A 24264-nucleotide genomic window follows, 5' to 3' on the forward strand; every position below is an offset into this window, starting at 1 on the left:
GCAAGGAGTCTGTGTTCAGTCTATCTATTCCTTGCCTCCTGGGGTTAACTGTTCCAATTCTATATTAATCATTCTGATTCTGCTTGAGCACATTTTTCAATTTTATGTAATTGAAATAATCTAATCAATTTTATGGATCTTTTCCAGTCATCTCTATCCCCTCCCCCCCTTTTAATAGATCTTTGTCACGTCCCTTCTCAATGTTGCTCTTTCCACCCTGGAATCTATCTATTCCTGTAGAAGCAATCATTTTCCTTTTGTCCTTTTGATCATTTAAATAGCCTCTGAGGGGGACAAAATGCTGGTCATGATAAAAAGGTGGATGTTTCCTTAGATGTCACAGCAAGAATTATAGTCTCTCAGAGTTGGGAGGACGCCCTAGATTATGTAATCCCCCAGGACATGGCTGCTGGGGGGCCAGTCCTCCGTACTTGGACAGCTTCAGGGAGGGGAAGTGAAGCATCCTAGGCAGACCCCGCTGCTGTGAGCCAATCTAATTAACTGTTACTGATACTTCAAAGCTGCTGGGACCCCAGTCCTTTGGTAATCCACTCGTTCCCTTATCACACTTGGCCATGTCCTCCTGTGACCTCTTTGCAGTGGGTTCGTCCAGAATGCTCAAAGACTTTCTTCAGTTCATTGACCAGGAGCTGACAAGGATCCCTTCATTTTGCAGATCTCAGATCCTCTTGTTCTCTTCATTTGTGGCAAGGGCAGTTAGGGCCACAGAGACAAGTGGGCTGGCACCCTGGCTCTGCAGGCTGTTCCTACCACTCCCGGCGGCTCCTTTGGTGCCGGGTGCATCCCTGGAGCCTTTGGGATTGCCCTTCACGTCTCTTGTTCTCTCCACCTTCTTTGCCCAGTAACATTCCTTTCGTATTCTTTGTGCTGTCTCCGGGACAATTTTTGGCTGAAAGTGTCCACTTCTCCCTCCTCTACCTCCCTGTGGTTTCCACTCTCAATTCTAGTTTTGCCCTCTGAGACAGATAATTCTTCTAAATCATAGATGGGTCGGCAAGGGGATGCCATAGTGCACAGAACACTGGGCCCAGAGTCAGGAAGGCTCATCTTCCTTCGTTCAAAGCCGGCCTCAGATGCTCACTGGCTCTGTGACCCTGGATCAGTCACTTAATCCTGCTTGCCTCAGTTTCCTCACCTGTAAAATAAGCTGGAGAAGGAGATGGCAAAGTATTCCAGTATCTTTGCCAAGAAAATCTCAAATGGAGCCATGAAGAGCTGGACGTGACTGAAATGATTGAGCAACAATAAAAAAAAAAAGACCTTTGAGCTATTTAAAAATGGCTGACTTATTTCTTACTCTCTCCCCTATACCTTCCCAGATTGGCCTTTCTAAGTACGGTTCAGATTTTCTTCATGGGACATGGTTTTGGTTCTTCACCATTCTGATCGCCTTCCCTTGTACCTACTACAGCTTATTAATATTTCATTCCTAATGTGTCACAGAGAACTTATACAACAACTCTATGTAATGTCATAATTTACAGCGTCTCCTTTGGAAGTTATTGTATTGCTTATTGTTTTATATTTGCAATACACTGTTTGGTCCAAATGGAGATCCTAGAGCAACGTAATGCAACCTTTCAGAAGCTGCTTTATTCAGCAATCCATGTCGCCCGAAGTGAATTCTGGGCAGATGATGGAACCTTTAGGTGTTGAGCCAAAAAAAGGGTTTTGTCTGAGATGAAGTCACATGGGTCACTCGGCAGAAATTTGGCAATCTCACCTTCCAGGCAAATGGGCGCTGAAAACAAGCCATCTCAGAGGCGGAGAGTGAAGTCGGGTCTGTGCTCTCCATGGGAAGGAGTGGACGAGGGCTCAGGGGACGAACGAGCCTGCTCCGAGTCACAGTGAAACGCCAAGATATCACCTAGACAAACGAGTGGCTCCAAAGGGAGCCGGCGCCTGTGAGGGGCCCTGCCTTTCATTGCAGAGGCCATGGAAAAGGAGTGTTTGAATTTTTATGAGCAAGAAATAAGCCAGTGAAGCAACGCCAGAGGCACGATGGGTCAGGGTCCTGCTGGGCCTGCGCTGGCTTTTTCCACTGGCCTTTTATAAGGGTTTGCTCTGAGATGGCCTTTGGGGAAGGGGAGCCATACTTAAAGGCAAATATGGGACAAGCCGGCTTTCAGCAGATAGTTCTAACCACTGGTTCAACAGCCGCCATTAGTGCGGCTGAGAAAGTGGCAGGGTGAGGTTTCCGGCTGAAGGGACTTCCCAGGGAGGACAAGCTGGCACTGGCTACCCAGGAGGGAGCGTAAATGGCCGTGGTCACAAAAGTCAGGAGAGACTGCCTGAGATCATTCTGGCTACTCTGACCCCCTGGTATCTTCCTGAACCGAATGATCACAGGGCAAAGCTGGCCCCTCGCTACTCCTTTTAGGGACCTTGGGATTCCTCCCCGGGCCCTCCTGCCTCGGAGGCTTTCTCTCCTTCTGGCCTTTTCAGTTCCACAACTCAGATGTAGAGTTCTTCATTTTGACTGGTTCAGACTAAAGTTCTGACCCTCCTCTGGGCAGGAACTTCCTGGCTCCAAATCCCAACCTCTCACTACTTGCTTCTGAGTGCCAGAGGAGGATTTTGATCCTGAGAGCCAGAGATCTTCCAGAGATCCCAAATCCAGGGACCCTCTGGGGGCTTAAATAGGCTGAGGCTCCCACCCCAGGCTTAACTTCCATTTGAAATGCTTGTTGGAACGTCTCTCGACTTCAGTCTGCAATCCCAAATTAAAGCATGAATTTGTGGCCGCCCATGTCAATCCCTCTGGATCTTTCTGCCCTCACAACTAGAAGGCTTACATATTGGACCACACGTCCCAGAATCCCATGCAGCTGCTCTCTGAGAGCCTTACTCTGTTTACAAGACCTTTCTTTCTAGTGTTCTATTACATCCAAACCTTAAAAAATAAATACAGAAAAAAGCAACGTACGCATTTAAAAGTATCTCTAGACTTTAACAAGTACACATTGAAAATTTCCTTTGTGATGAATACGTACCGTACTTAGAGAAACATGTTCTCGTATCGATGTCATCATAAAAACTCCCAAATGTCAACTGCCTCAAACTGGAGACCTGGGAGCCATCCTCCCCACGATGTTCCAAGCCTTGGGCAAACAAGATGAAAAGGCTCAGTGCCATATTGGAGGAAGGTCAGCGAGAAGGGGAATGGGGGGAGGGGGAATAGGGGCAAGGGCAGGGGTGCCATTGATATGAGTTGTTGCCATCAGGTAATCATGGCTGATTGCATGGCAGTGTGGTTTCACTGTCCGCTTGTGCCAGAAATCAGAGCAGGAGCAAAGGGTGAGAGTTGCGCTGAGACCAATTTGGAGGCTCTCTCCAGTAGAATGAGTTTTCTTAGGAGGCAAAAGATACTTCCTCATTAGCTGTCTTCAGGAAAAAAACACCCATGCCCAGATGATCATATATTGAACATTTTGTGTTCATTCAAGTGTGATTTAAACAGGAGGATCTCTGGGATCCTCCACCTCTGAGATCCTCCGATTTTAGGATAGCTCTGCCAGTAAATAACTGGGTTAGAAGGCTTTCCTTTGCAAAGCCTCAGGCTCCTTATTTGAGAGGAGGATGAGAAAGCTAGATAGGTGATATCTATGATCCCGTTTAAAATCTAACATGTTATTGAGACAATCTAGTCCAATGACCTCATTTAAAAGATGAAGAAATCCAAGGCAGGAGCAGCAAACTGACTTGCCAGTACCAAGCAAGTAGTAAATAAATAGCAGCTTTCAATGAAATGACAAAAACAACACATGCTCTGAGTGTGAAATGCGATTCTATACTGGAGCTTTTCTCTAGGAATTCAGATAGCCCGAGGATATTTTTCTTCATCTTTCTAAATATAAATAAGAAGGTGTGAGTATCCTAGATGTCAAAAAAAGGGGGGGGGGTAATGTGCAAATGAAACTCACAGCTTTGGTTTCCTGGAAGGGAGTAGGATGCAGTTGTGAGATTTCCCCCCATTCTTCCTGCACACAGTCATCCAGGGATGTGTGCTGTGTTATCTTGATTTATCAGGATGAAACTCTGACGGTACTTAGCTTATGGCCACGTCCACCAGCACTTTACTACAGTCGAGTAGAAGTCCTGAGGAGTCAAGGCTGCAGGATCTGATACACAGTAGGCGCTTAATCAGTGCTAGTTAACGAATTCTTTTTTCTGTTATACTTGCTGTTCTATCTCAAAATCAGTTTGGAAAAATCGATATGGATAGTTATTTCTTTCTCTTCTTTTCATATTCAAATCCTCTTGATAGAACTTTCGAGATTCCAAGAAAACACTGTCTCGAAGGTTTTGGTGCATTTATTCCAAGATTTCTCTCTTCTTTCCATTGTTTATAATGAACATTTCCATATTAGTCATGTTGTGAAAGAAAAATCAGAACAAAAGAGAAAAAGCGTGAGAAGGAAAAAACAAACACATTTTTCCAAAGGCAAAAATGATATGCTCCAGTCTGCCTTCAGCCCCGTATTCTCTCTGAATGTGGCCGGCATTTTCCATCCCAAGTCTATTGGAAATGTCTTGGATCAAGTGTATCGTAGTGGATCATCACATAATCTTGCTGCTGCTGGGTACAACCTTCTGGTTCTGCTCACTTCCCTGTGCATCAGTTCATGTAAGCAAAAGCTCGCTTTCTTTTATATGAAATCATAACAGATTCCAACTCAGGTTCGCCGATCTCAAATCCACTGTTCTGCTCTGCTGGGTCATCTCTAGTATGGATGCCTCCATTTTACAGAGGAGGGAAATGAAATTCAGGGAAGTGAAGGAAGGTCCCAAGGGCCTTACTCTTCACTAGTCACCTTAGCTTCTGTTCAGATCAGATCCATGCCGGGGAAGGAAATCACGCCACAGATTTCCATTGTCCAATGGCTCTTTGGGCTTTACTGCCAAATGGCAGCTCTTTTGCTCTCCTGTGATTGCTTATCAGAGCATTTCCGAAGTTTTCACTTCTTTTTTTAACCATCTACACCATCCATGTCTCCCCTTTTTCCTTTTAGGAGGTGACCTTGCCTCATTCTTTGCCGAAAAAAATTGAGGTCACCGTTATGGATGCTCTCTTCTTCCCACACCTAAAATCCACTGAGTATCAGCCATCAGCCCCTCGTCTTTTTTCTCTCCTCTGGGAGGAGGTGGCCCTTTCCTTGCCAAGGCCGATCATATAATGGAAGCTTAATACCATCTCTAATCTAATTACAACTTCCCTCCTCCTTTCCCAAGTCCACCCTTCTCTCCACTCACAGAGAGTTAAACTCTCATAGCACCTCATCTGGACTCCTGCAATAGCCTCCTAATTGGTCTCTCTGCATCGTACCTCTGCCCTCTCCGGTTGATCGTCCTGATATTGACCAAGCTGATATTCCTAAAGCCCAGATGTGATCTTGTCATTCCCCTGCTTAAGAAATGCTTCGGAGATTCCCTGTTGCTTCTAGGCTAAAACACAAACTACTTTGGTAGTTAAAACACTTTACCATCTGGCTCCAACCCATTTTTCCAGACTTATCACCTATGATTTCCCCAAATCCACTTTATATTCCAGAGAAAATGGCCAGCTTGCTGCTCTCCATGCACCATATTTCACCTCCTGTCTTTGGGTTTTGTATCCATGTCTTTCTTCATTGCTGGGTCAGCTCAGGTTTGGCCCTCTGTAAGGTCCGTGGTCCACCCCTCCCCTGGCTCATTTGCTTTTTATATATCTAATTCTGATTAGTCTATGTTGACACATAGAGTTTACCTGGACCTCTCTCTGCTTTTTTTCCCTTCAGTACGCTGTGGGTGAGTGGGGCGCTTTACTTTGACCCCCTCAGGGCCCAATTTTTAAGTACAGCTTAGAAAGAATGATTCTCTTCATTCCAGCTCCTTTGGGCCTGGGGTTTGTTTAAGGAGGAACTCTGATTTCCACATTTCTGAAGGGAAGGACTTAAAAGGAAGCTTGATCTTCCTGCAGGTTGGAAAAGGTTGTCTTTCCAAACAAACGATGCTTTTACTTCTGTGAATGCTTGCTTATGGTAAGACTAGAAAGTGGGGGAAAATGAAAAGAAAATACCCTCATCTATCAGCGCCAAATTAATTCAATTCAATAATTAAGCATCTACCATGTGCCAGACACTGTGTTAAGCACTGCAATAACTAACCCGAGGGCACTGGGGTTGGGAGTCTGCCGGTTTTTGGAAATATTCAAAAAGCATCAGAGAAATTAGGGGCAACTACTTCAAAATGAAAGCCTTTGTCTCGGAGTTGCACGGCAAGAAATTATTTCAACAAGAAGACTATGCTATACTCTTAAGTCTTCATCTTCTCCCAGAGCATATGTCCTGAGCAAATAAATAACCACTGAGCATAGACAACTGGGCTTGGAATCAGGAAGGTGTGAATTTAAATCCTGCCTCAAAAACTCATTAGCTGTGCAGCCCTGGGAAAGCCCCCTGACCTCCCTCAACCTCAATTTCCTTACCTGTAAAACTGGGATAATAATTATACCTCATAGGGTTGCAGGAGACTCAAATGAGAGTAATACACAAAAATATTTTAACTACTCCTGTTACCACCACCATTACTACCTCTAACATTGCTACTAATCCTCCCATTACTCCTCCGCCCACCGTTACTGCTGCTGCTGCTACTATATAATAGAGATAGACACATCGCCCATTCGACCAGCTGGAGCCCGGCAATGATGAAATCTGCTGACTCGGAAGGGAGAAGCTCTCCATCAATGCTCTTCTTTAAGCCAGGGCCAGATGATCCTATGCAAGGGGGCTGAAGTGGCCGCCTCTGACCAAGATTGTTGAAGTCCATGTTTTAGCTCTTACCAGTTGACATCCACAGGGAAAAACGAGAATTCGGGGAACCACATTCGGCTCGGGCAAGCACTCCGGAAGGAATTCTTCAGGCTGGCCCGGCACCAACACGACCGCACAGTGGGATGTTGCCAGCCGATACCGTGTCTATCTCGGATCATTTAAAAAAGTCCAGGCGGCTTTAATTCTTGCGGACAGAAGTCATAGAAACATGACCCAAAAGGCAGCAGGGCCGGGCCTGAACCCATTGGCCTTCTTAGGGCTCTGAATGCTCCCTGAGGAGGATTCGATGCTTTGCATCTTCTTTACGGTTACAGGAGTAAATTAGATAATGAGATTATCACCTGGTCTCCTTGTCTGCCACTGGACAGGCTCAGTCTGAGAAATAAGCTTAGAGAGCAGGTGAGTTACTGTGTCCTCTAGCAATTGGATCACACCGAATATTGAGCTTTATGGATGGGATCACACCGAATATCGAACATAGACCAGATCACACCAAATACTGAACATAGACCGGATCACACCAAATATCGAGCTTTATGGACTAGATCATATTGAACATCGAACATAGAACAGATCACACTGAATATTGAACTTTATGCACCAAATCTCACCAAATATCAAACTTTATGGACTGGATCACACCTAATATCAAACTTCATAGATTGGATCACACCTAAAATCGAACACAGACCAGATCATACCAAATATCGAACTCCATAGAGCAGATCACACCAAATATTGAACTTTATGGACTACATCAACTTAATATTGAAATTTGTGGACTGGATCACACCAAAAATTGAACTTTATGGACTGGATCACACTTAATATCAAACTTTATGGACTGGATCATACCAAATATCAAACTAAATTAAGGTTTTAATTAGTAAGGGCACAGTGTCATTATTTAGGAATGGAGATGATTATGAGCACAATTAGAAAATCAATTGTCTGGAGCCAAGAAGAAGAATTAGAAGATTAATAACTGGGGTTTAGCGTTATGTGAAGCATAATCATGGCTTGGCTTAACTGAGACTAAAATTTGATGACAGGTATCAGTGCTTCACTGGCTGTGCCTGATTCTACAATGAAACTTAAAATTTTCACCAAAATTCAAATCCACTTTCATTTCTTATTGCTTTTGTTTACTTGTTCAATCACTCGTTGAGTCACTCACCACATTTACTGAACTCCTTCCAAGACCCTTTAGGGAAAATAAAGATAAATAAGACCACTAAGGAATTACAGTTTAGATTTAAAATGGACCCTAGGGACCACCTAGTCTAACCTAAAACTTAAAAGGAATCTCTCCTAGAAAATACCCAAGAGGTGTTCTTCCAGGCTCTGCTTGAAGACATCTCAGGAGGGGTAAGCAATGCTTCTTGTGGATGTAGTATTTGTGGACTGTTCTCATTAGGCAGTTTTCCCCTGCATCAAAAGGTTGCCTCTTTGCAGCTTCTGATCATTGATCCCGCCCTTTGGGTCAAACAAATACATTTAATTTCTCTTTCACATGACAATTTCTGACTTTAAGGAGTTTACAGATTTGCAGCCTTGTTGAATTTCCTTCTCTTTCTCTCTATTTGTCTGTTTCTGTCTCTCTTCCCTCTCTCTCTATCTCCATCTGTTTCTTTGTCTCTCTCCTCTCTGTCTCTGTCTCTCTTTCTTTCTCTGTCTCTGTTTCTTTCTTTGTCTCTTTGTCTTTCTCTTCTCTCTCTCTGTGTCTGTGTCTATGTCTGTGTCTGTCTTTTGGAGTATAGGCTTTTGTTCAAGATGCGGGCATCTGGTTCCATATCGCTTGGATGTCAGCATATTTACATCATGTCCCCATTAGCCAGCTATCAAATGAAAGACAACTTTCAAAAACTCAGTTTAATATTCATCACTTTATTTGGTTCCATTTCTCTGCTTACATCCATTTCTTTGTATACCAGGAAACAAGGTTCAGTTTGACGAGTCAAATAGAATAATGGTCATCAAGTGCAACGTGTTTGTACATGAGAGAAAGGCAAGTCTATCATCAGAACAGTTTACAAAGAACAATTAGCAAATTAATTACTCAGGACTCCAGTTCAGATAAAGTGGTGGCAAAGCAAAGCAGGGTATAATTTACCCGTGGACGGTTGGAAGAAAAATTAAATGACCCAATTTTTCTTTTTGCCCCTGAAAATGGAATTCTGGGAACCTTGTCTAATTCTAGTCAAAGGATATGTGCCCACAGCAGGTTTTGAGGGCCCGGTGATTTCTGAAGTGGGGAACAAAAAATGAGTTTCTGGGAAGTCTCTGAAGTGGTTTGCCCCAAATTGTTACAGGAGCACGCAAACACGTGGACATCTGGTGCAGGACTGAGGTCAGGGCCAGGTTCATTTCTTAAGGTGACTGAGAATGGAAAGGGCCCTAGGCCAGCCCAGCCGGAGAGTCTGTGCAATCTAAGAGAGCAGCAGCTGCAGCGTGAGGTCGAAAACCACAGTTCCCCCTCTGTGCTCGGTCTCTGAGCGGTTCTGGACACCGCCTTTGGGAAGCTTCCGGCTTGGGGCTGACTGGTGAAGGGGAGGGATGGTCCCCTTGAAGAAGGGGGGACTCATTATTTATGGAGGCTGGCTTGGTTTGTGGATTGCTTCGATTCTACCTTTTTCATTCAGATCATTTCATGCTTTATGGTGAGGGGGCACGAGAGCTCTTGTCAAATGTCTGAGGAGCTCACAGCTAGACTTGTCCTTCTTGGTCTTAGTGGACAGAAGTAGGATAAAAAGAGGGAAACTGAGGCGAGACAGGAAATACCCACTCAGCACCTAGACCAGACAATCACGATGGCCGACCCATATGGCACTTACTATGTGCCAGCATTGTATTAAGCACTTTACAATCATCTCATCTGATCTTCCCAGGGACCCCGGGAAGCAGGTGCTGTTGTTATCCCCATTTTACAGATGAGGAAACTGAGGAAAACTGGCTGAGTAACTTGCTCAGGGTCGCAGAGCGAGTAAGTGGCTGAGGCCACATTTGAACTTGGGTCTTTCCAGCTTCAGGTCTAATCGTCTCTTCACTGTCCCAGCTAGCTGCAACATTCTTCCCAAGAGGAAGGGAGAATGGGTCACCCACATAGTAGGCACTTACCCTGCAGGCACGCCGCGAAACCCTGTCCAGATGCTGCCCCATTTCACCACGGCAGCGGCCTCTCCGTTTTGTCGGCAAAAATGAGCCAATGGTTTGTCAGGGATGCCGAAGAAGAGACGGCTGTGTTTAGGGATGACCATGTGTGAATTAACTTCTCCTTGGAGTCTCTGGAAGCCCCTTAGAAATGGATGCTTGGGATCCACCCCACTAGAACATGGGGCAACACAAAAATCGAACTACATGTGGATGGAACCCCGCTTAAATACATACTCCTGCCCCCGCTCCTGGTCTTTTATTCTAAAACAGTCACCGAGGCAATTGCAAATATCTGCATCGGTACAGTCGGGGTTTTTGTATTATTCTTTACCCCCAACAAAATTAATTTCTCGGAAATTTGGCAAATGTTGAAATGAAAGTGAATCTTCATTCCCTGAGCTCGGAAGGTGGTGCTGGGTGAGCTGGGCCAGGAGACCAAGCAGGGGCCAATTTAAGAATCAAGCCGATCTGGGTCTGCTGTCCCCCCAGAGAATGGGGGCGACACCTCCTTTGCTGGTGGGCCCTGGTGTTTCTGAGAGACAGCTAGAGGAATCCTGGGGCTCCCATCCACACAATTTAATTTCTCCTCCAAGATGGGAGGTGCCCCTCGCTTCCCTGAGAGTCCAGTTTGCCACTTGGCAGAGATGTCTCATTGGACAAGCAGCTCTGAAGTGCCTGGAGGAGCCCCCACGAGCAGCTCATCCCCAGGAGCAGCCTGGTCACGGGCCCCAATTAGCCCGAGGGAGAATGCTCCTGAAGACCCGGCTTATCCTCAGCCCGTCAAAGGGACTTCCTTCAGGACCCAAGTGCCCAGGAGTTGACTTGTTATTTTTAATGTTCATCTTGTGCATTGCCTCAATTTTGCTTTGAGACCAAGCAGTTTGCCCAGAATGCTCCGAGGGAGCGCTCTCTGTGGCCCCATGGGAAGGGGAAAATGCTCTGAAGGAATGGGCCGCGGTGGCGGGACAGGGAGGGGACACGGGGCAGCAGGGTCCGCTTTCTGGACCCCAGAAGGTCAAGAATCAGCAGCCACAATCCCATGGGAGAGGTTATGGCTGCTCATTCCCTGCAAGTGAAGGCCTGAAAATCTCCGTGGGCAGAGAAGCTTGGCCCCCGAGTCTTCCGGGAGGACAACGACCTGCAGAGCCCATCCCAGTTAAACGATCTTGTTCTGGACACCGTTGTCCAGTGTGGGAGACTCCAGCTCCAACTTGCTGCTGGCTAGTCCGTTGGGTCTGTCTTGCTCCGCCTTCTCCCCGGGCAGGTTCTCCTTGTTCCTTTTGGCGAACGCTTGGCTGATTTCCGCGTAAGTCTTGTTTTTGGTCTCGGGAAGGACAAAATAGAAGTAGGTGGCTCCCAGCAAGCAGATTGCAGCAAAGACCAGGAAGCAGTAGGTCCTCAACCCTTCCTGCAGGCAGACAGAAAGGAAAGCCGCATTGAGAAACAGCACAAGAGATCATCGGCATTTGGGGTTTCGGAGCGGGCGGAGGTCGGCTGGTCTGCAACGGGACCAACATCGATCGGAACCACGGCCTGGTTCTGCCCAGCTCCGGAAGCACTTCTCCTGCTGACCACCTACGGGCTAAACAAGGTGTGGGGAAGAAACCTGAAGTTTCCACGACATCTGCTTCTTATCTCAGTTCCTGACGGCAGAATGTGACAAGCAGAAGCTGCCCTGGATGCACCCTTGCGACCACGATCTGCAGTTCCCGAGCACCTCCTAGGAACGGGATGCTGCGGGTCACGGAGTAAAAATGAGCCCCGATCTAGTCTCCCACCGCCTCAGCCCTTGCCCGGCCACTTCTGGCAAGCTCTAATTAGTGACCAATGCTCTCTGAGTAATGGAAGCCAGGCCCCTCTTTTATGGGAGAGTAATAAAAGTTGGGGTTTTTAATTCCATTTTCACTTGCTGCCCCTAAAGTCCTTCCTTAGCTGCAGAAACCTTATCTAATTTCTCTTTAGGTCCGCACCTGTACAAGGCAGGAAAGATACAGTCTCCATTGCCACCGCCATCAACAACCACAACTGCTGCTCAGTCTTTTCACTTGTGACCAGCCCCCTGGGATCCACTTCCAGGTTTTCCTGGTAGAGATGCTGAGCTGGCTGGCTATTCCCTTCTCCAGCTCATTTTACAGATGAAGAAACTGAGGCAAACAGGGTAAAGTACCTGCCCAGGTCACACAGCTAGTGAGTGTCTGAGGCTGGATTTGAACTCAGGTTTTCCTGATTCCAGGCCTGGCACTCTGTGCACTGAACCACCCAACTCTCACCACCAACAACTAGCATTTACATGATGCCTTAAGCACTTTACCTAGGGAAATATAGACCTAGGTAAATATTGGGGGTCAAGTCACACCTCTGACTTATATTCGATTTGAGACTATGAGTAAGTCACTCAGTGCTGGAGGAAGCTTTCGTCTAAGTCTGTCTCTGTCTCTATCTCTGTCTCTGACTCTTTTGTCTGTCTCTTGTCTTTGTCTCTATCTCTGTCTGTCTCTGACTCGTCTCTGTCTCTTGTCTTTGTCTCTATCTCTGTCTCTGACTCTTTTGTCTCTGTCTCTTGTCTTTGTCTCTATCTCTGTCTCTCTGTCTCTGACTTGTTGTCTCTGTCTCTTGTCTTTGTCTCTATCTCTGTCTCTGACTCTTTTGTCTCTGTCTCTTGTCTTTGTCTCTATCTCTGTCTCTCTGTCTCTTTTTATTTAAAATTTTGAGTTTTAAATTATATTCCTTCTTCCTTCTTCTTCCCCCTCCCTAAGATGGCAAGCAATCAGACTTGGGTTATACATGTGCAACTATATACAACATTTCCAATATTAGTCATTTGGCATAAGAAGAAGCCACTAAAGGAGGGGGAAGAAGGTAGAAAATAATGCACTTCCATCTGTATTCAAGCAATATGAGTTCTTTCTCTAGAGGCAGAGAGGATGTTTCATTGTAAGGTTCTTACTATTGTCTCAGCTCATTGCATTGCTGAAATGGCTAAGTGATTCCCAGTGGCTGAGTCGCTCCCAGGGCTGAGTCATTCCCAATTCTTCATTATATAATGCTGTGGGGTTACTGTGGACAACGTTGTCCTGTTCACTTCACTCTGCATCAGAAATCTTTCCAGGTTTTTCTGAAATCATCCTGCTTGTCATTTCTTGCAGCCCAATCACCTTCCACTGCAATCATGTATCACAACTTGTTTAGCCGCTCCCCAACGGAAGGGATCTCTTCAATTTCTTAGTTACCAGAAACAAAGAGCCGCTATAAATGTTTGTGTACAAACAGGTCCTTTCTCCCTTTTTCATTGTCTTTGGGGTACAGACCTAGCAGCGGTGCTTTTGGATCAAAGGGTGTACCCAGCTTTAGAGCCCTTTGGATGTAGTTCCAAATTACTCTCCAGAATGGTTGGATCAGTTCACAACTCCACCGACAATGTATTGGTGTTCCACGTTTAGTGGAATGTTACTGTGCTACAAGAAATGACAAATGACTTAGCTATTCTCAGCAATACAATTTAGTTGTTTTCTCATTATTGTCATTTTCTTTAATGAAATTATTAATTGTTTCTGATTGGTTCTTTAACCCACTTTTTTAAAGGATTCAATTATTTAATTTCCAATTAATTCTCAATCTCTCTTTCCATTATTGAATGGGATTTTTATTGCATTGTGATCTAAGAAGGATGCATTTACTATTTCTGCTTCTCTTCATTTGGTCGTGAAGTTTTTTAGGTCCCAAAAGAAGGTAAGATTCTTGCTGTTTTATTCACTGTGCCACCCAGCTGCCCTGTTCTTTTAGTACCTGTGACATTCAGGGAAGGCAGGGATCATGGCCACCTCAAACTTTGTACCTCCTCTGCCCCCCAGCATGTGATAGAACTTCCAAGCGGACTCGATGCAAAGGTTGTTGCTTAAATTGGGGTTGGTAATCACAGCAAAGGCAAAACTCAACTTCCCTAAAGGGTTTTAGGTATGGATCTGTCTGGTGGAGAGTGGGAGGAGAAGGAACAACATTCTGAGACCCTCTAGGATTGATTCCATGTGACGAGTCTGAGGCGGAGCCGACAAAGCAGGAGCCAGAAAATGTCCCAGCCAGTCTTGGAAACCCCTGAGCACTAGCCCCCTCGCTGACGGAAGCAGTCTCCTTTCCCAGTATCCTTTTACAAATCCACACAAATGCTACCAGAGGCCCTCTCATCATTCCTCTGAAAATATCTGGGACTTATTAGAAATGATCATGAATTTCCCCCCTGACACAGGAAAAACGATTCCTTTTTAAATCCTATAGAAATTCCCAACAGGGCTAAAATATGGCTTCAGTTTTGGCAAAGGGTCCTTCTTGGGAAAAGCCATGGCTTTTATTGTGAATGAAGAGGCTCAATTAAATCATCAGTAGTGTCCCTCTTGTTTTATTTAGTGACGATAAATGAGTTTGAAATACAGTGACGAGAAACTTCCAAGTCACTTTCTGGCCCCAGAACAGTCACTACAGAGCCCCACAGTTCTGAAAGTGGCTTTTTTTCCTCATCTTCTCTCCAGGATTTTGTGCTCCCTTACAGACTTTGGATCAGATTCAGAACCGAAAAGGACCGTGGAAGTGACTGTTTGGGCCTCCTTACTTTAAGGATGGAGAAGCATCAAGAGGTCATGGCACTCAAGCCCCCAGTTGCCCTGACATTTCTCATCTTCACTCGTCATCGTGCAAACTCGCCCACATCCCCTGACTCTCAGCCCGACGTCCGGCCCCAGTAGGGGCTTACTATCTGCTTGTGCCACGTGCTGACACCTGCACAATCCAGAGCTTTCTTATCTGGGGCAGCTGAAAGTTTCTAAGCTCTGGTGACTTTAAAATGCACAAAGACTTTCCCCTGTGATTCTTTTGGTGAAACAGGCACCTTTACTAGCTTCTGGATGAACCAGTTTGGAGAAAATCGGAGCCGAACATGTGCAAGCGGTTATGGAGCTTGGACAAAGGGCGCGAAAGCATTTCCGCACAATCCCTCACCCTCATTTCCTCTCGGGGGCTGGACCAGCCTTACAGGAAGACCAGCATTTAAGTCAGTGATCTGCCTTGGCAGCAGAAAGCTCCGCGGGGCCCCTCACTGTAGTTGCTGGCTGTCCCTCCTGGCTGGGGACAGACTGTCCTTGCGAGCCTCCTCTCGCCAGTTGGAGGTCAGAGCCTTGACACATCCGCTCCATCGCTCTCCCATCAGCCCGGGATCCAGTCTGGGTCCTCACACAGCCCGGGGCAGATGCCGAGGAGCTGACCGGGGACGCCGGTTCTCTTCAGACAGAGCGCTAGCAGGCTGATGCCTATCTCCTCGGACAGCTGGGGCCCGAGGGATCAACAACAAGGAGATGTTAATGGAGCTCCCCCGGTGGGGGTCCAGGGCTGCTTGGCGTCCAGATACAGGCGGTGTCTGTCCGTGGCGTGGGGAACAGCAATTTACACTTGGGATTTATGGGATACTTTCCACCCCCTTATTTAATGATCACAGTCACGTTGAGAGGGAGGCAGCAGAAGGCTCGTTATTCCCATTCTACAGATGATGACACAGGGTCTGGGGGGGCTAAGATAACTAATCGGGCTCCCACCATCGCTTTTCTCAGAGGCCGCTGGGCAGAGAGCACTCACATGATCGCCGCTTGCTCATTTCACTTGTTTGTGGCTCTCAGTGACCCCACTGGCAAGAATCCTCAAAAGGTTTGCACTCCTTTTCCATCTCATACCGAGAGTCAGGTCTCCTTGGCCTCAAGGTCAGAATCCTACCAGCCAGCAATCCCTCTCATATAATCAGACGCCAAATAATTACAGAGCGGGGCTCTTGGGAGCAAACCTAATGACCATAGGAATAATCACAGAAGGAAAGTGCTCACAGACCATACACATAAACCCTCTCGACAATATTCCCAATTAATGGTTATCCTAAATGAAGCCCCTTAACATGGGGATCACGGTCTCGAGATAACCGGCTCTTCTGCTTTTGGGGCAATCCTGTCACTCATAACTTTTTTCCTTCTATCAAGCAGACATTTTCTGCAAAGTCCACCCATTATCCTCTGGCCCCAAGCGTAAATCTAATCCTTTTTTCTTTTTTTCTTTTTTCTTTTTTAACATGGAGGCCCTTAGCCTCCCATAGCCTTCTCTAGATGATGATGTCAGTTGACCCCCTGCCCCCGCCCCACAACCACCTTCGTAGCCCATGGCTCATAGAGAAAAATAGCTTAGGACTCTTGTCCATGATTAACATGTCCTAGTCCTTGAACATCCTTTTACCTCAAGTTTATTATTAGTGGGATATCTCAGGGGACACTTCATGGGACATTGTCTTTTTGATTCTTACCTAAATATCTATTTTCAGTTTTTAGTTTATGAAGATAAATTTAAAAAAAGAAAAGAAGGGTGCTGGGTGGCTCAGTGGACAGAGTAGCCGGTCTGAAGCCAGCAAGACAATTCAAATGTAGCCTCAGACACTTGCTAGCTGTGTGACCCCGGGCAAGTCTCTTCACCCTGCTTGCCTCAGTTTCCTCATCTGCAAAATGGAGATAAAAATGGCACTTGTTTCCCAGGGTTGTGGTGAGAATTGAACTAGGTCATATTAGTAAAGGAGCTACATCAATGTAAGCTATTGTTATTATTAAATCTCAGGGGCAGGGATTGCACTTGGAGCCTTCCTGCCTCCGTCCCCTGCGCCCCAAGGTCACGTGCACACTCGGCCAGGTTTGGTGATTCTGCAAGTGCCCAGGGTAGCGACAAACTAACTTACCAGACAATTCAGCTAAGCAAGCAGCTTCATGGAAACCATCAGAGTGGTGGAACGCCAGCGGCTCGGTGGCTTCATCTTGTTTCTTTTGGCAAAATTATCCAAATAACCGCATCGAATCTCCATTTTGTTCGATGGGACTTGAGCCAATCATTTGTAGTTTTAAAAGGCGCACCCCTGATATTTTATTAAATCCAAGGAGAAGGTTGCCATTCAAGCAAAGTGTGTCCTGCGCTCTGAACTAGCCAAGAGAATGCGAGCTTGAGCTGGAGAAGTGCCCGTGCTAACCAGATGTTCGCAGGAGGGGCAGCCGGCCAACGGGAAATTGTCGGCTTCCTCTGGGATTTCAGTTTGGGGGCAAAGAACGGGGGACAAAGCCCGGTGGAGCGTTCAGGCAGGCTTCCTGAGGAAGGCACTTGCTTAGAGTTTGTTCCTATGCTCTTGGAAGCTGTCTTTCCAAATGATTATGTCCTCCTTGGTAGCTCCGGCTCTGGGCTCCTGCTTCTGATGAGGACGCCGACCTCCACAGCTGGATGGGTCCTTTGCACAAGAACAACTATCACTATCCTGATGCTGGTAGTGTGCCATAGTGCACTCCCCAAGTTCAAATCCAGCCTCAGACATTTATTACTAGCTGTGTGACTCTGTGCAAGTTACCCAATTCTGTTTGCCTCAGTTTCCTCACCTGTAAAATGAGCTGGAAAAGGAAACTGCAAACCAGTCCAGTTATTTTTGCCAAGAAAACCCCAAATGGGGTCACAAAGGGTCAGACAAGACTGAAAAATAACTGCACAATAACCACAAAACCCACATTTCTATAGCACAACTGACAGTGTTTTTTCCTCACCCTATGAGGTGAGTTGTATAATGATTAACATCTCCAGTTATAGGTGAGAAAAGAGATTCGGAGAAGCTTTGCTCTCCCTGGAGCTGGCTGCCCTCCTATTTCTTCCTGTTGCCATCCTTCAAGGCTGAGTATGGGGGACACCTCCATGAAGCCTCCTCTGACCATCCCCTTGTTGCCATCCTCAATGACTCAGAGGGATGCCGTCTCTCAAAAGGGATAATTTCCCCCTAAATACTCCTTCTTAGTTGTAATCCTTTGTAACCCTCCTGTCCACATGCAGTGTCGTAAAGGATGATATATTAATTTTGTTTTCTCTCCTTGACCAAACTATAAACTTCTCTAGAAGGACTGAGTTTTATACTTGCCTGTAGTTCACTAACACCTAAAACAAAGCTCTGCACATAGTAGGTGCTCAGTCAGTGTTTGCTGAATAAATCAATGAGTGAATTCTGTCTCATACTGTTCTCTTTCCCATGTGTGCTTCCGCTGACTGTAAGCTCCTTGAGGGCAGGGACTATCCATGAAACTGCTTTCCGTCATTGAAATCCCCTAAACGCCTCGCCCAAGACTTAGCTTGGAGTAGGAACGAAATAAAGGCTTCATTACATTGCCAACAACACTTCTCACGCTTGGACAGTCTGGAGGGCACTGGAAGAAGCCCTAACTTTGAGGTGGTCTCTGTCCTGCCGGAGCACGGAAGCGTGGGGGGGGGATACAGCAAAATAACCCCCCCTTGATACCCAGGGGAAGCTGATGAGGGAGATGCAAAGGGCTCGGTGCCATTCTGTTAACTGCTTCCCACCCCAGCCCCAGAAACTGCACTCAGAACGAGAAATTAGCTTGAGGAGCATCTCGGTCTAAATGTTAAATCATTCCTGATGCTGGCATTCAATCGCTGGTACATTCCTGATGTCAGCAAGGTCGGGAGCGTGGCCGGAGGCTGGGCGCTGACTCTGGTGGCTTAATAAGCCTGTCAGAAGGGCCATGATGGAAACTGCAGACCTGACATCTTCCCATCTCTGCAGAGCGGGGAGGCAGCAGGAAAAGGTCACGCCACAAGCAGCCCCTCGGGGGATCGCAGCTTACCTTAACTAGAGATGCTAAATCATAGGGGACAATCTCTTTTTAAAAAAGCATTTCCCGTTTCTAAAGATAGTCCCGGCTGAGCTGACTCTCCAACGGTAACCCCGTCTCTGAGAAGGTAATTAATGAGACATGCATTCATTTTCTTAGGATTTGGCTTTGGCGTGTAACATTTTACAAAATGTCAAGATGCAGCCGCCGTCCCCGTCTTCCAAAAACAGCTCCAGCCTCATCCTTCCCAGCCTTGGTCAGGACTTCCCACTGTGGCGTGGTGGTCATGGAAGAGGCCTTCAGAGGCCAGGACGGGAAGGCTCACGGTTCTGGGGTCCTTCCCCCGGGCACGCCATGCTGAGAGCACCGGTTCTGGTTCTCGGCAACCCATTTTAGGAAGGACACAAGAGGATGAGGATGCTGGATGGGCTGAAGGCCACGCCACACGAGGATTGGCTGTAGGGACTGGGGATGGTCAGCCTGGAGAAGACTCCTCTATGAGAGGGAATGGATTTGCTCTGCTTAATCTCAGAGGGCAAAACCAGGAGTAGTGGGGGGAGGCAAAGGGAGGCCGGCAGGAGCCTCCTGACATAAGGAAAGGGTGACAGTTTCCCAACAGTCAGTGAAGCACAGAACAGGCCGCTCTGGGGAGCGTTGGGTTTCAGGGCAAGGCAAGAAGCAGTTACGGAGGGCTCGCTGTTTCCTGGGAGTTGTACTGAGGACTGGAGCTGCGGAGAGGAAAAATGGTCCCTCTTCCCCTTCTGTGGGGGAGGACGGCACGCTCATGGCCATGCTTGTGTGAAACACGCGGGCACACGGAGCGTTGTCTCGGGGGGAGGCTCCAGTGGTGGTGGCTGGGGTGGGGGGAGAAGGAAAGGCCGAAGTGGGACCCGGGGAGGCAGAGGTGAAGCGGAAAGGCAGGGAGCCGGGCAATGGGGTGTGCCAGCTGTAGCCAGAATGCCAGCCTTGCCGGATCGTAGAGGGCTTAGACAAGAAAAGTGGGAAGCATGTGAGGGGCTTTAGCAGCCAAACAAAGGCCCTTAATAGTGGTCCTGGAGGCCTTCAGGGGCCCCTTCCGTGGAGCTTTTAAGCCGGCTCTTGGGCTGTGGGAGAGGAGCACTGCCATGGCCCTGGACAGCTCCCTGAGGGCAGGTCCCAGCATTCCTTCTTGCTAGACTCTGCAAGAACTGCTTTTCTGAGGGTCTTTCCCCAAGGGAAAGGATTTGGGCTTGATGTTGCAGCTCTAGTACTCCCCAGCCTGCTGATTGCACAGAGAGGTCATTACACCCTGGCTCTCCCAACTGCCCAATGGGATGATACCCACCGTAAGCGTCATTCAGGTTGTCAGGAGAATAGTGAGAGAAGGCATTCAAAATGGTGCTTGGGAGCATCGACTGCCCTGTAAATCTCGGCAAATATGTGGGGGGCCAGTGCGACTGTGCCAGGAGCCCTAGTCTCAAACTCTGAAGACGTGGCTCCTGTCACTTAGTAGCTATGGGGGCCTTGGTGAGGTCCTTTCCATTTTAATGTCTTCATCTTTAAAATGTGGAAGAAGTCAGAAGAGAACTTGAATCGGTTTGACTGAAAGTCAAGTGAAATAATGGGCTCTTAAGGCATCAAGCAAACTTAAAAATGCAATATAACGTCCCCAGCACTTAGCCTAGCGTCCAGCTCACAGTAAGTGCTTCATAAATTGTGTGGGCTATCGTCTGCCATTCAGGGGACACAAAAAATCCCACTTGGCTCTCAAGTGTAGAAATAATGGAGGCTGGTTACAACAGACATGGTTGGAAAGACTGAGTCACATTAGAGGCCGGTTTTGTGAGACAGGATTGGAAAGATTGAGCGGTATTAGACTGAGGAGGGCCCAGGCCAGAGCAACTCCCCCATCTAGCTTTCAGGGTCATCCCAAAGATGAATGAGACTACTGAGAATGCTAAATAAAATGTCTGCTATTAGGATAATTGCTACCCAGTTACTTTGAAAACTGCAACGTAGATTTGCTTTGCAAATGACATTAATCACAACCTTTCCCACACACGTCTGGGGACATGATGACAAGTTATGGCAAATCAGACTCTGGGGTTGCTGGGTAGGGTTGGGGCTGACAATTATGCTCGTGTCTCAGGAATGGATCAGGATCCTCAGCTCATTCAAGCAGGAGGCGTCCCAGTCCGGCGATTCCGAGACTCACATTTTCTTATTCCTGGCAAGAACCACTGCCGGACAATAGAAGAATCTGTGGGAATGACTGAGGCCAGGAGCCAGGAAATGGAATTAAAAATGTACATCCTGGACCTGCCCTTCCATCCCAAAATCTCTGATTATGGCTGTTAAGAATTTATCACCTGCCCCCCATAAAGAGGGCTTTGAGATCTTTTTTTTAAATCTAGTCAGCCATTCCTCATGGGGGGCTCTCCTTTATGCTGTGTCCCACCTGCTGGATGCATGGGGGTCTTCCCCGATCAGTCAAGCTGTCATCCTGTCCCTGGGTGACTCCCATTCTATTCCTAACTTTCCCAAGACCATCACTGAAGAACTGGCTGCAGTAAATGGGGATATCAAGGCTTTCAGGGAGCTCATGTGTGGACTGGCCCACCATCTCCCCAAACTCACAACTTCTCCCCAAACAACTGAGACACCTAAGTATCTCCTATCACATCTTTCTCCAGGAAATTTTGCCAAGTGACTGTGAAGAGAGGGCTAAGAGACATCTTCTTCCTGCTCTTGACAAATCTTGGAGGAAGCAGACAAGCTTTGCTCATCGAGATGTTCTAAAAATGGGCTTGAGACGTGGCACGTTCCAGGTTTAATTTGGATCTCAATAAAATTATTCTGAATGTTTCTTCTCTCAGTCCCGTCTGATTCTTGGCTCCAAGTGTGATTCCAAGGCTATCTAGCTTCTCTTTGAGTGTAATTTAATTTACAAAAAGAAAAACTCAAATCAATGAGTTGTTGAGGGTCTACCGCAACGCCCCTGTGTTGTGTATCTGTCCAGCCTCTGCTTAAATGTCTCCAGGGACAGGCAACTCACTTCCTGATGGAGCATCAAAAACTTGTGCGTTACAGATTGAAAATGGGCAGTCTAGAAAAGAAACTGAAAAAATAAAAGGACTGAATCATCCCCCATGGATAGGTTAATGCTGTTCTAATTTGAGTTGAGAAACCTGAATGAAATGTCTACCTTTGTCCATGTTCTCTTTCTTCCTAAGATACGCCTTGAGAACTGGGACTGTTTCACTCTTTTTAAAAAAAACCCAATCCTGTAGCATAGTGCTTGGTATACAGTAAGCATTTAATAAATGCTTGTGTGATCACCATTCACAGACTCACTGACCGAGGGAGCTGGAAGGGCCTTGAAGGGCCCTGGTGCTGGTTCTGAGGATGGCCTTGTCCCAGCCCTCCCTGGGCCACATCTTCTCCCCCTGCGGTTGAGACTGTGTTGCAGAGCAGCTATTAGCGGGTTTGTGTGGCCAGCCAGGATGGGGTGCTCCAGTCTATCAACGTTCTTTTGACACAGATTTTCTGGGCCCCCCTCGCCGTGTCGTGCCCACGGGTATTTTCGAGTGGGGGTGTTGTTTTAAATGATCTGAAGGTCTGTGGCAACCCTGCGCTGAGCAGCCTTCGGGCCCCATTCTTTCAGTGCGTGTGCTTACACTTTGGTCGTTCTTGTAGCGTTTCAGGCTTTCTCATCATTATTTTCTCTGCTGTGGTGACCTGTGATCCATGACCTTGGATGTTACTACTGTGATTATTTGGGGCACTCCCTGGTAAAAGTTGTGTTCTGACCGGCCGGCCATTGCCCGTCTCTCTCCTTCTCCTCAGGGTCCCACTTCCCTGAGACATGGCAATATCGGAATTAGGTCAGTTAATAACCCCGCAATGACCCCCAAGTGGAGGGGAGAGTTGGTCCTGTCTCACCATCCAATTTTGTTCAAAGATCAATGAAAAATTACAACGGTTTTTTAAAAAATACCGAAATATTATTTGTAAGGGCTTGGTGACTGGGTCTCCTTTTCATCTCCTCATTTAGATCACTTAAACAATCACTTAAATTTTTAAGCCTCAATCCTCTACTTGTAAAGTGGGGATAATAATGGGTATACTGCCTACTTCTCCAGGTTATTGAGTGGAAAGTCCTTTGTCAACTTTAAGGTACTGTCGAAATAGAAGTATTATTAGGACTATATTGGATTTCAACTGCTTCATAAGCATTTTTGGTCTACATCACTCTGTGATGTACTGGAACATCACTCTCCTTGAGAATGCAAACAGAAAAGAAATAAAACCAGTATTTCTGCTTTCTTTTCATTCTCCCAACTGCCTCAAGTAATGGTTTTCTTATAAATATGACATAGTTATAAATACATAGAAAGAAATGATGAGGGCAAAAGAAGAATCCATAAAAGGAAAATTTAAGGAGAGAGATATTCTGCTCAGACTGACTTACTGTGATACTAGCTAACCTTTCTGTAGCACTTAGGGTTTGCCAACCCCCCGAGACTGTTCCTGGTGTTGTCCAGTCGTTTCAGTCACGTCTAACTCTTTGTTGATTCTTTTGGGGGTTTTCTAGGCAGAGGCCTGGAGGTTTTGGCCATTTCCTTCTCTAGCTCATTTTACTGAGGTGCACAGGAGGAAGTGTCCGAGTCCAGATTTGAACTCAAGAAGACAAGCCCTCCTGCAAACCGATTCTGGCTCTCTAGCCACTGTGCAGCCTGGCTGCCCCTCCTGTGAAATAGGTGTGATGAGTGTCATCCTCGCCTTTAGATAAAGAAGCTCTGGCACACAGAGTTCAGAGGCTCACCTAGGCTCTCACGGATAGGAGATGTCTCAGGGAGAATCTGAACTCAAGTTTTTCTGACTCCAAAATGAGCCTTCTGTCCACTACGTCACCCAACTGCCCACTTCCTTCCCCCTCCCATCCACAGACCTACCATTTTGGGAGAGAGGGAAGAGAAGATGTGATGGTAAGCTGAGAATGGTTCCTATGTACTGAGAAGTGAGTAAACCCTGCCACTCTGGAGTCCACTAAAGACCATAGGGATAACTCGTTTGATCTCTCCCCAGAACTCCCTGGAGTAACGATCAGTCAGTCATGGGTGTCCAAGCCAGCGCTCCAGAATCATTGTCCAGGAGCCCATGGCTCTTTCCAGTATTATACATCCAGTAAAATACGGCTCATTGCCAACTAAGTCTGATGAAACATATTGCACAAACACTGTTAAAATCAAAGAGGAAGCAGGGAACGTAGGAGGGGAAGGAGATCTTGGCAGTTCTTCAGGGGCGTGCACCGGCCTTCAAGTGACAGACAAGGAAACAAAAGACTTTCTTGGTCTGTCCCTGTCTTATAGGTGGATGCTCCCGTCATATGCAGCAACTGAAGAATGAGGAGAAGGGGCTGGGATTCTGCCGAATTCTCAGGGAAGATCTAAATTGCAACCTCCAGGTCATCCTGTGACTCAATTGAATTAAATTTGTACAAAATTATCAGGCCTGGAAAAGTCATTTCAATTTGACTGAAAAGACAATGAGCCATTTTATGAGTTCGGCTAAGGGAGTTTGTTTGACTCCAGGAAAATACTGAATGAAATTGGTGACTACCTCAG

At 46.7% G+C, this 24264-nt stretch overlaps 1 protein-coding gene across 2 annotated transcripts in view; it reads right to left on the bottom strand.

Annotated features, from left to right (window-relative positions):
- Positions 1-8703: 8703 nt before the first annotated feature.
- SLC2A9 (solute carrier family 2 member 9) overlaps positions 8704-24264 on the bottom strand; it is a 172063-nt gene continuing 156502 nt past the window's right edge. For both annotated transcript variants that reach the window (XM_031942313.1, XM_031942312.1), the window contains one exon: positions 8704-11397. In XM_031942313.1, the coding sequence (XP_031798173.1) occupies positions 11146-11397 (252 nt within the window). In that variant the 3' untranslated portion in view covers positions 8704-11145. The remainder of the gene's footprint in view (positions 11398-24264) is intronic.

This window comes from Sarcophilus harrisii, chromosome 6, assembly GCF_902635505.1.
Source record: "Sarcophilus harrisii chromosome 6, mSarHar1.11, whole genome shotgun sequence".
NCBI lineage: Eukaryota > Metazoa > Chordata > Mammalia > Dasyuromorphia > Dasyuridae > Sarcophilus > Sarcophilus harrisii.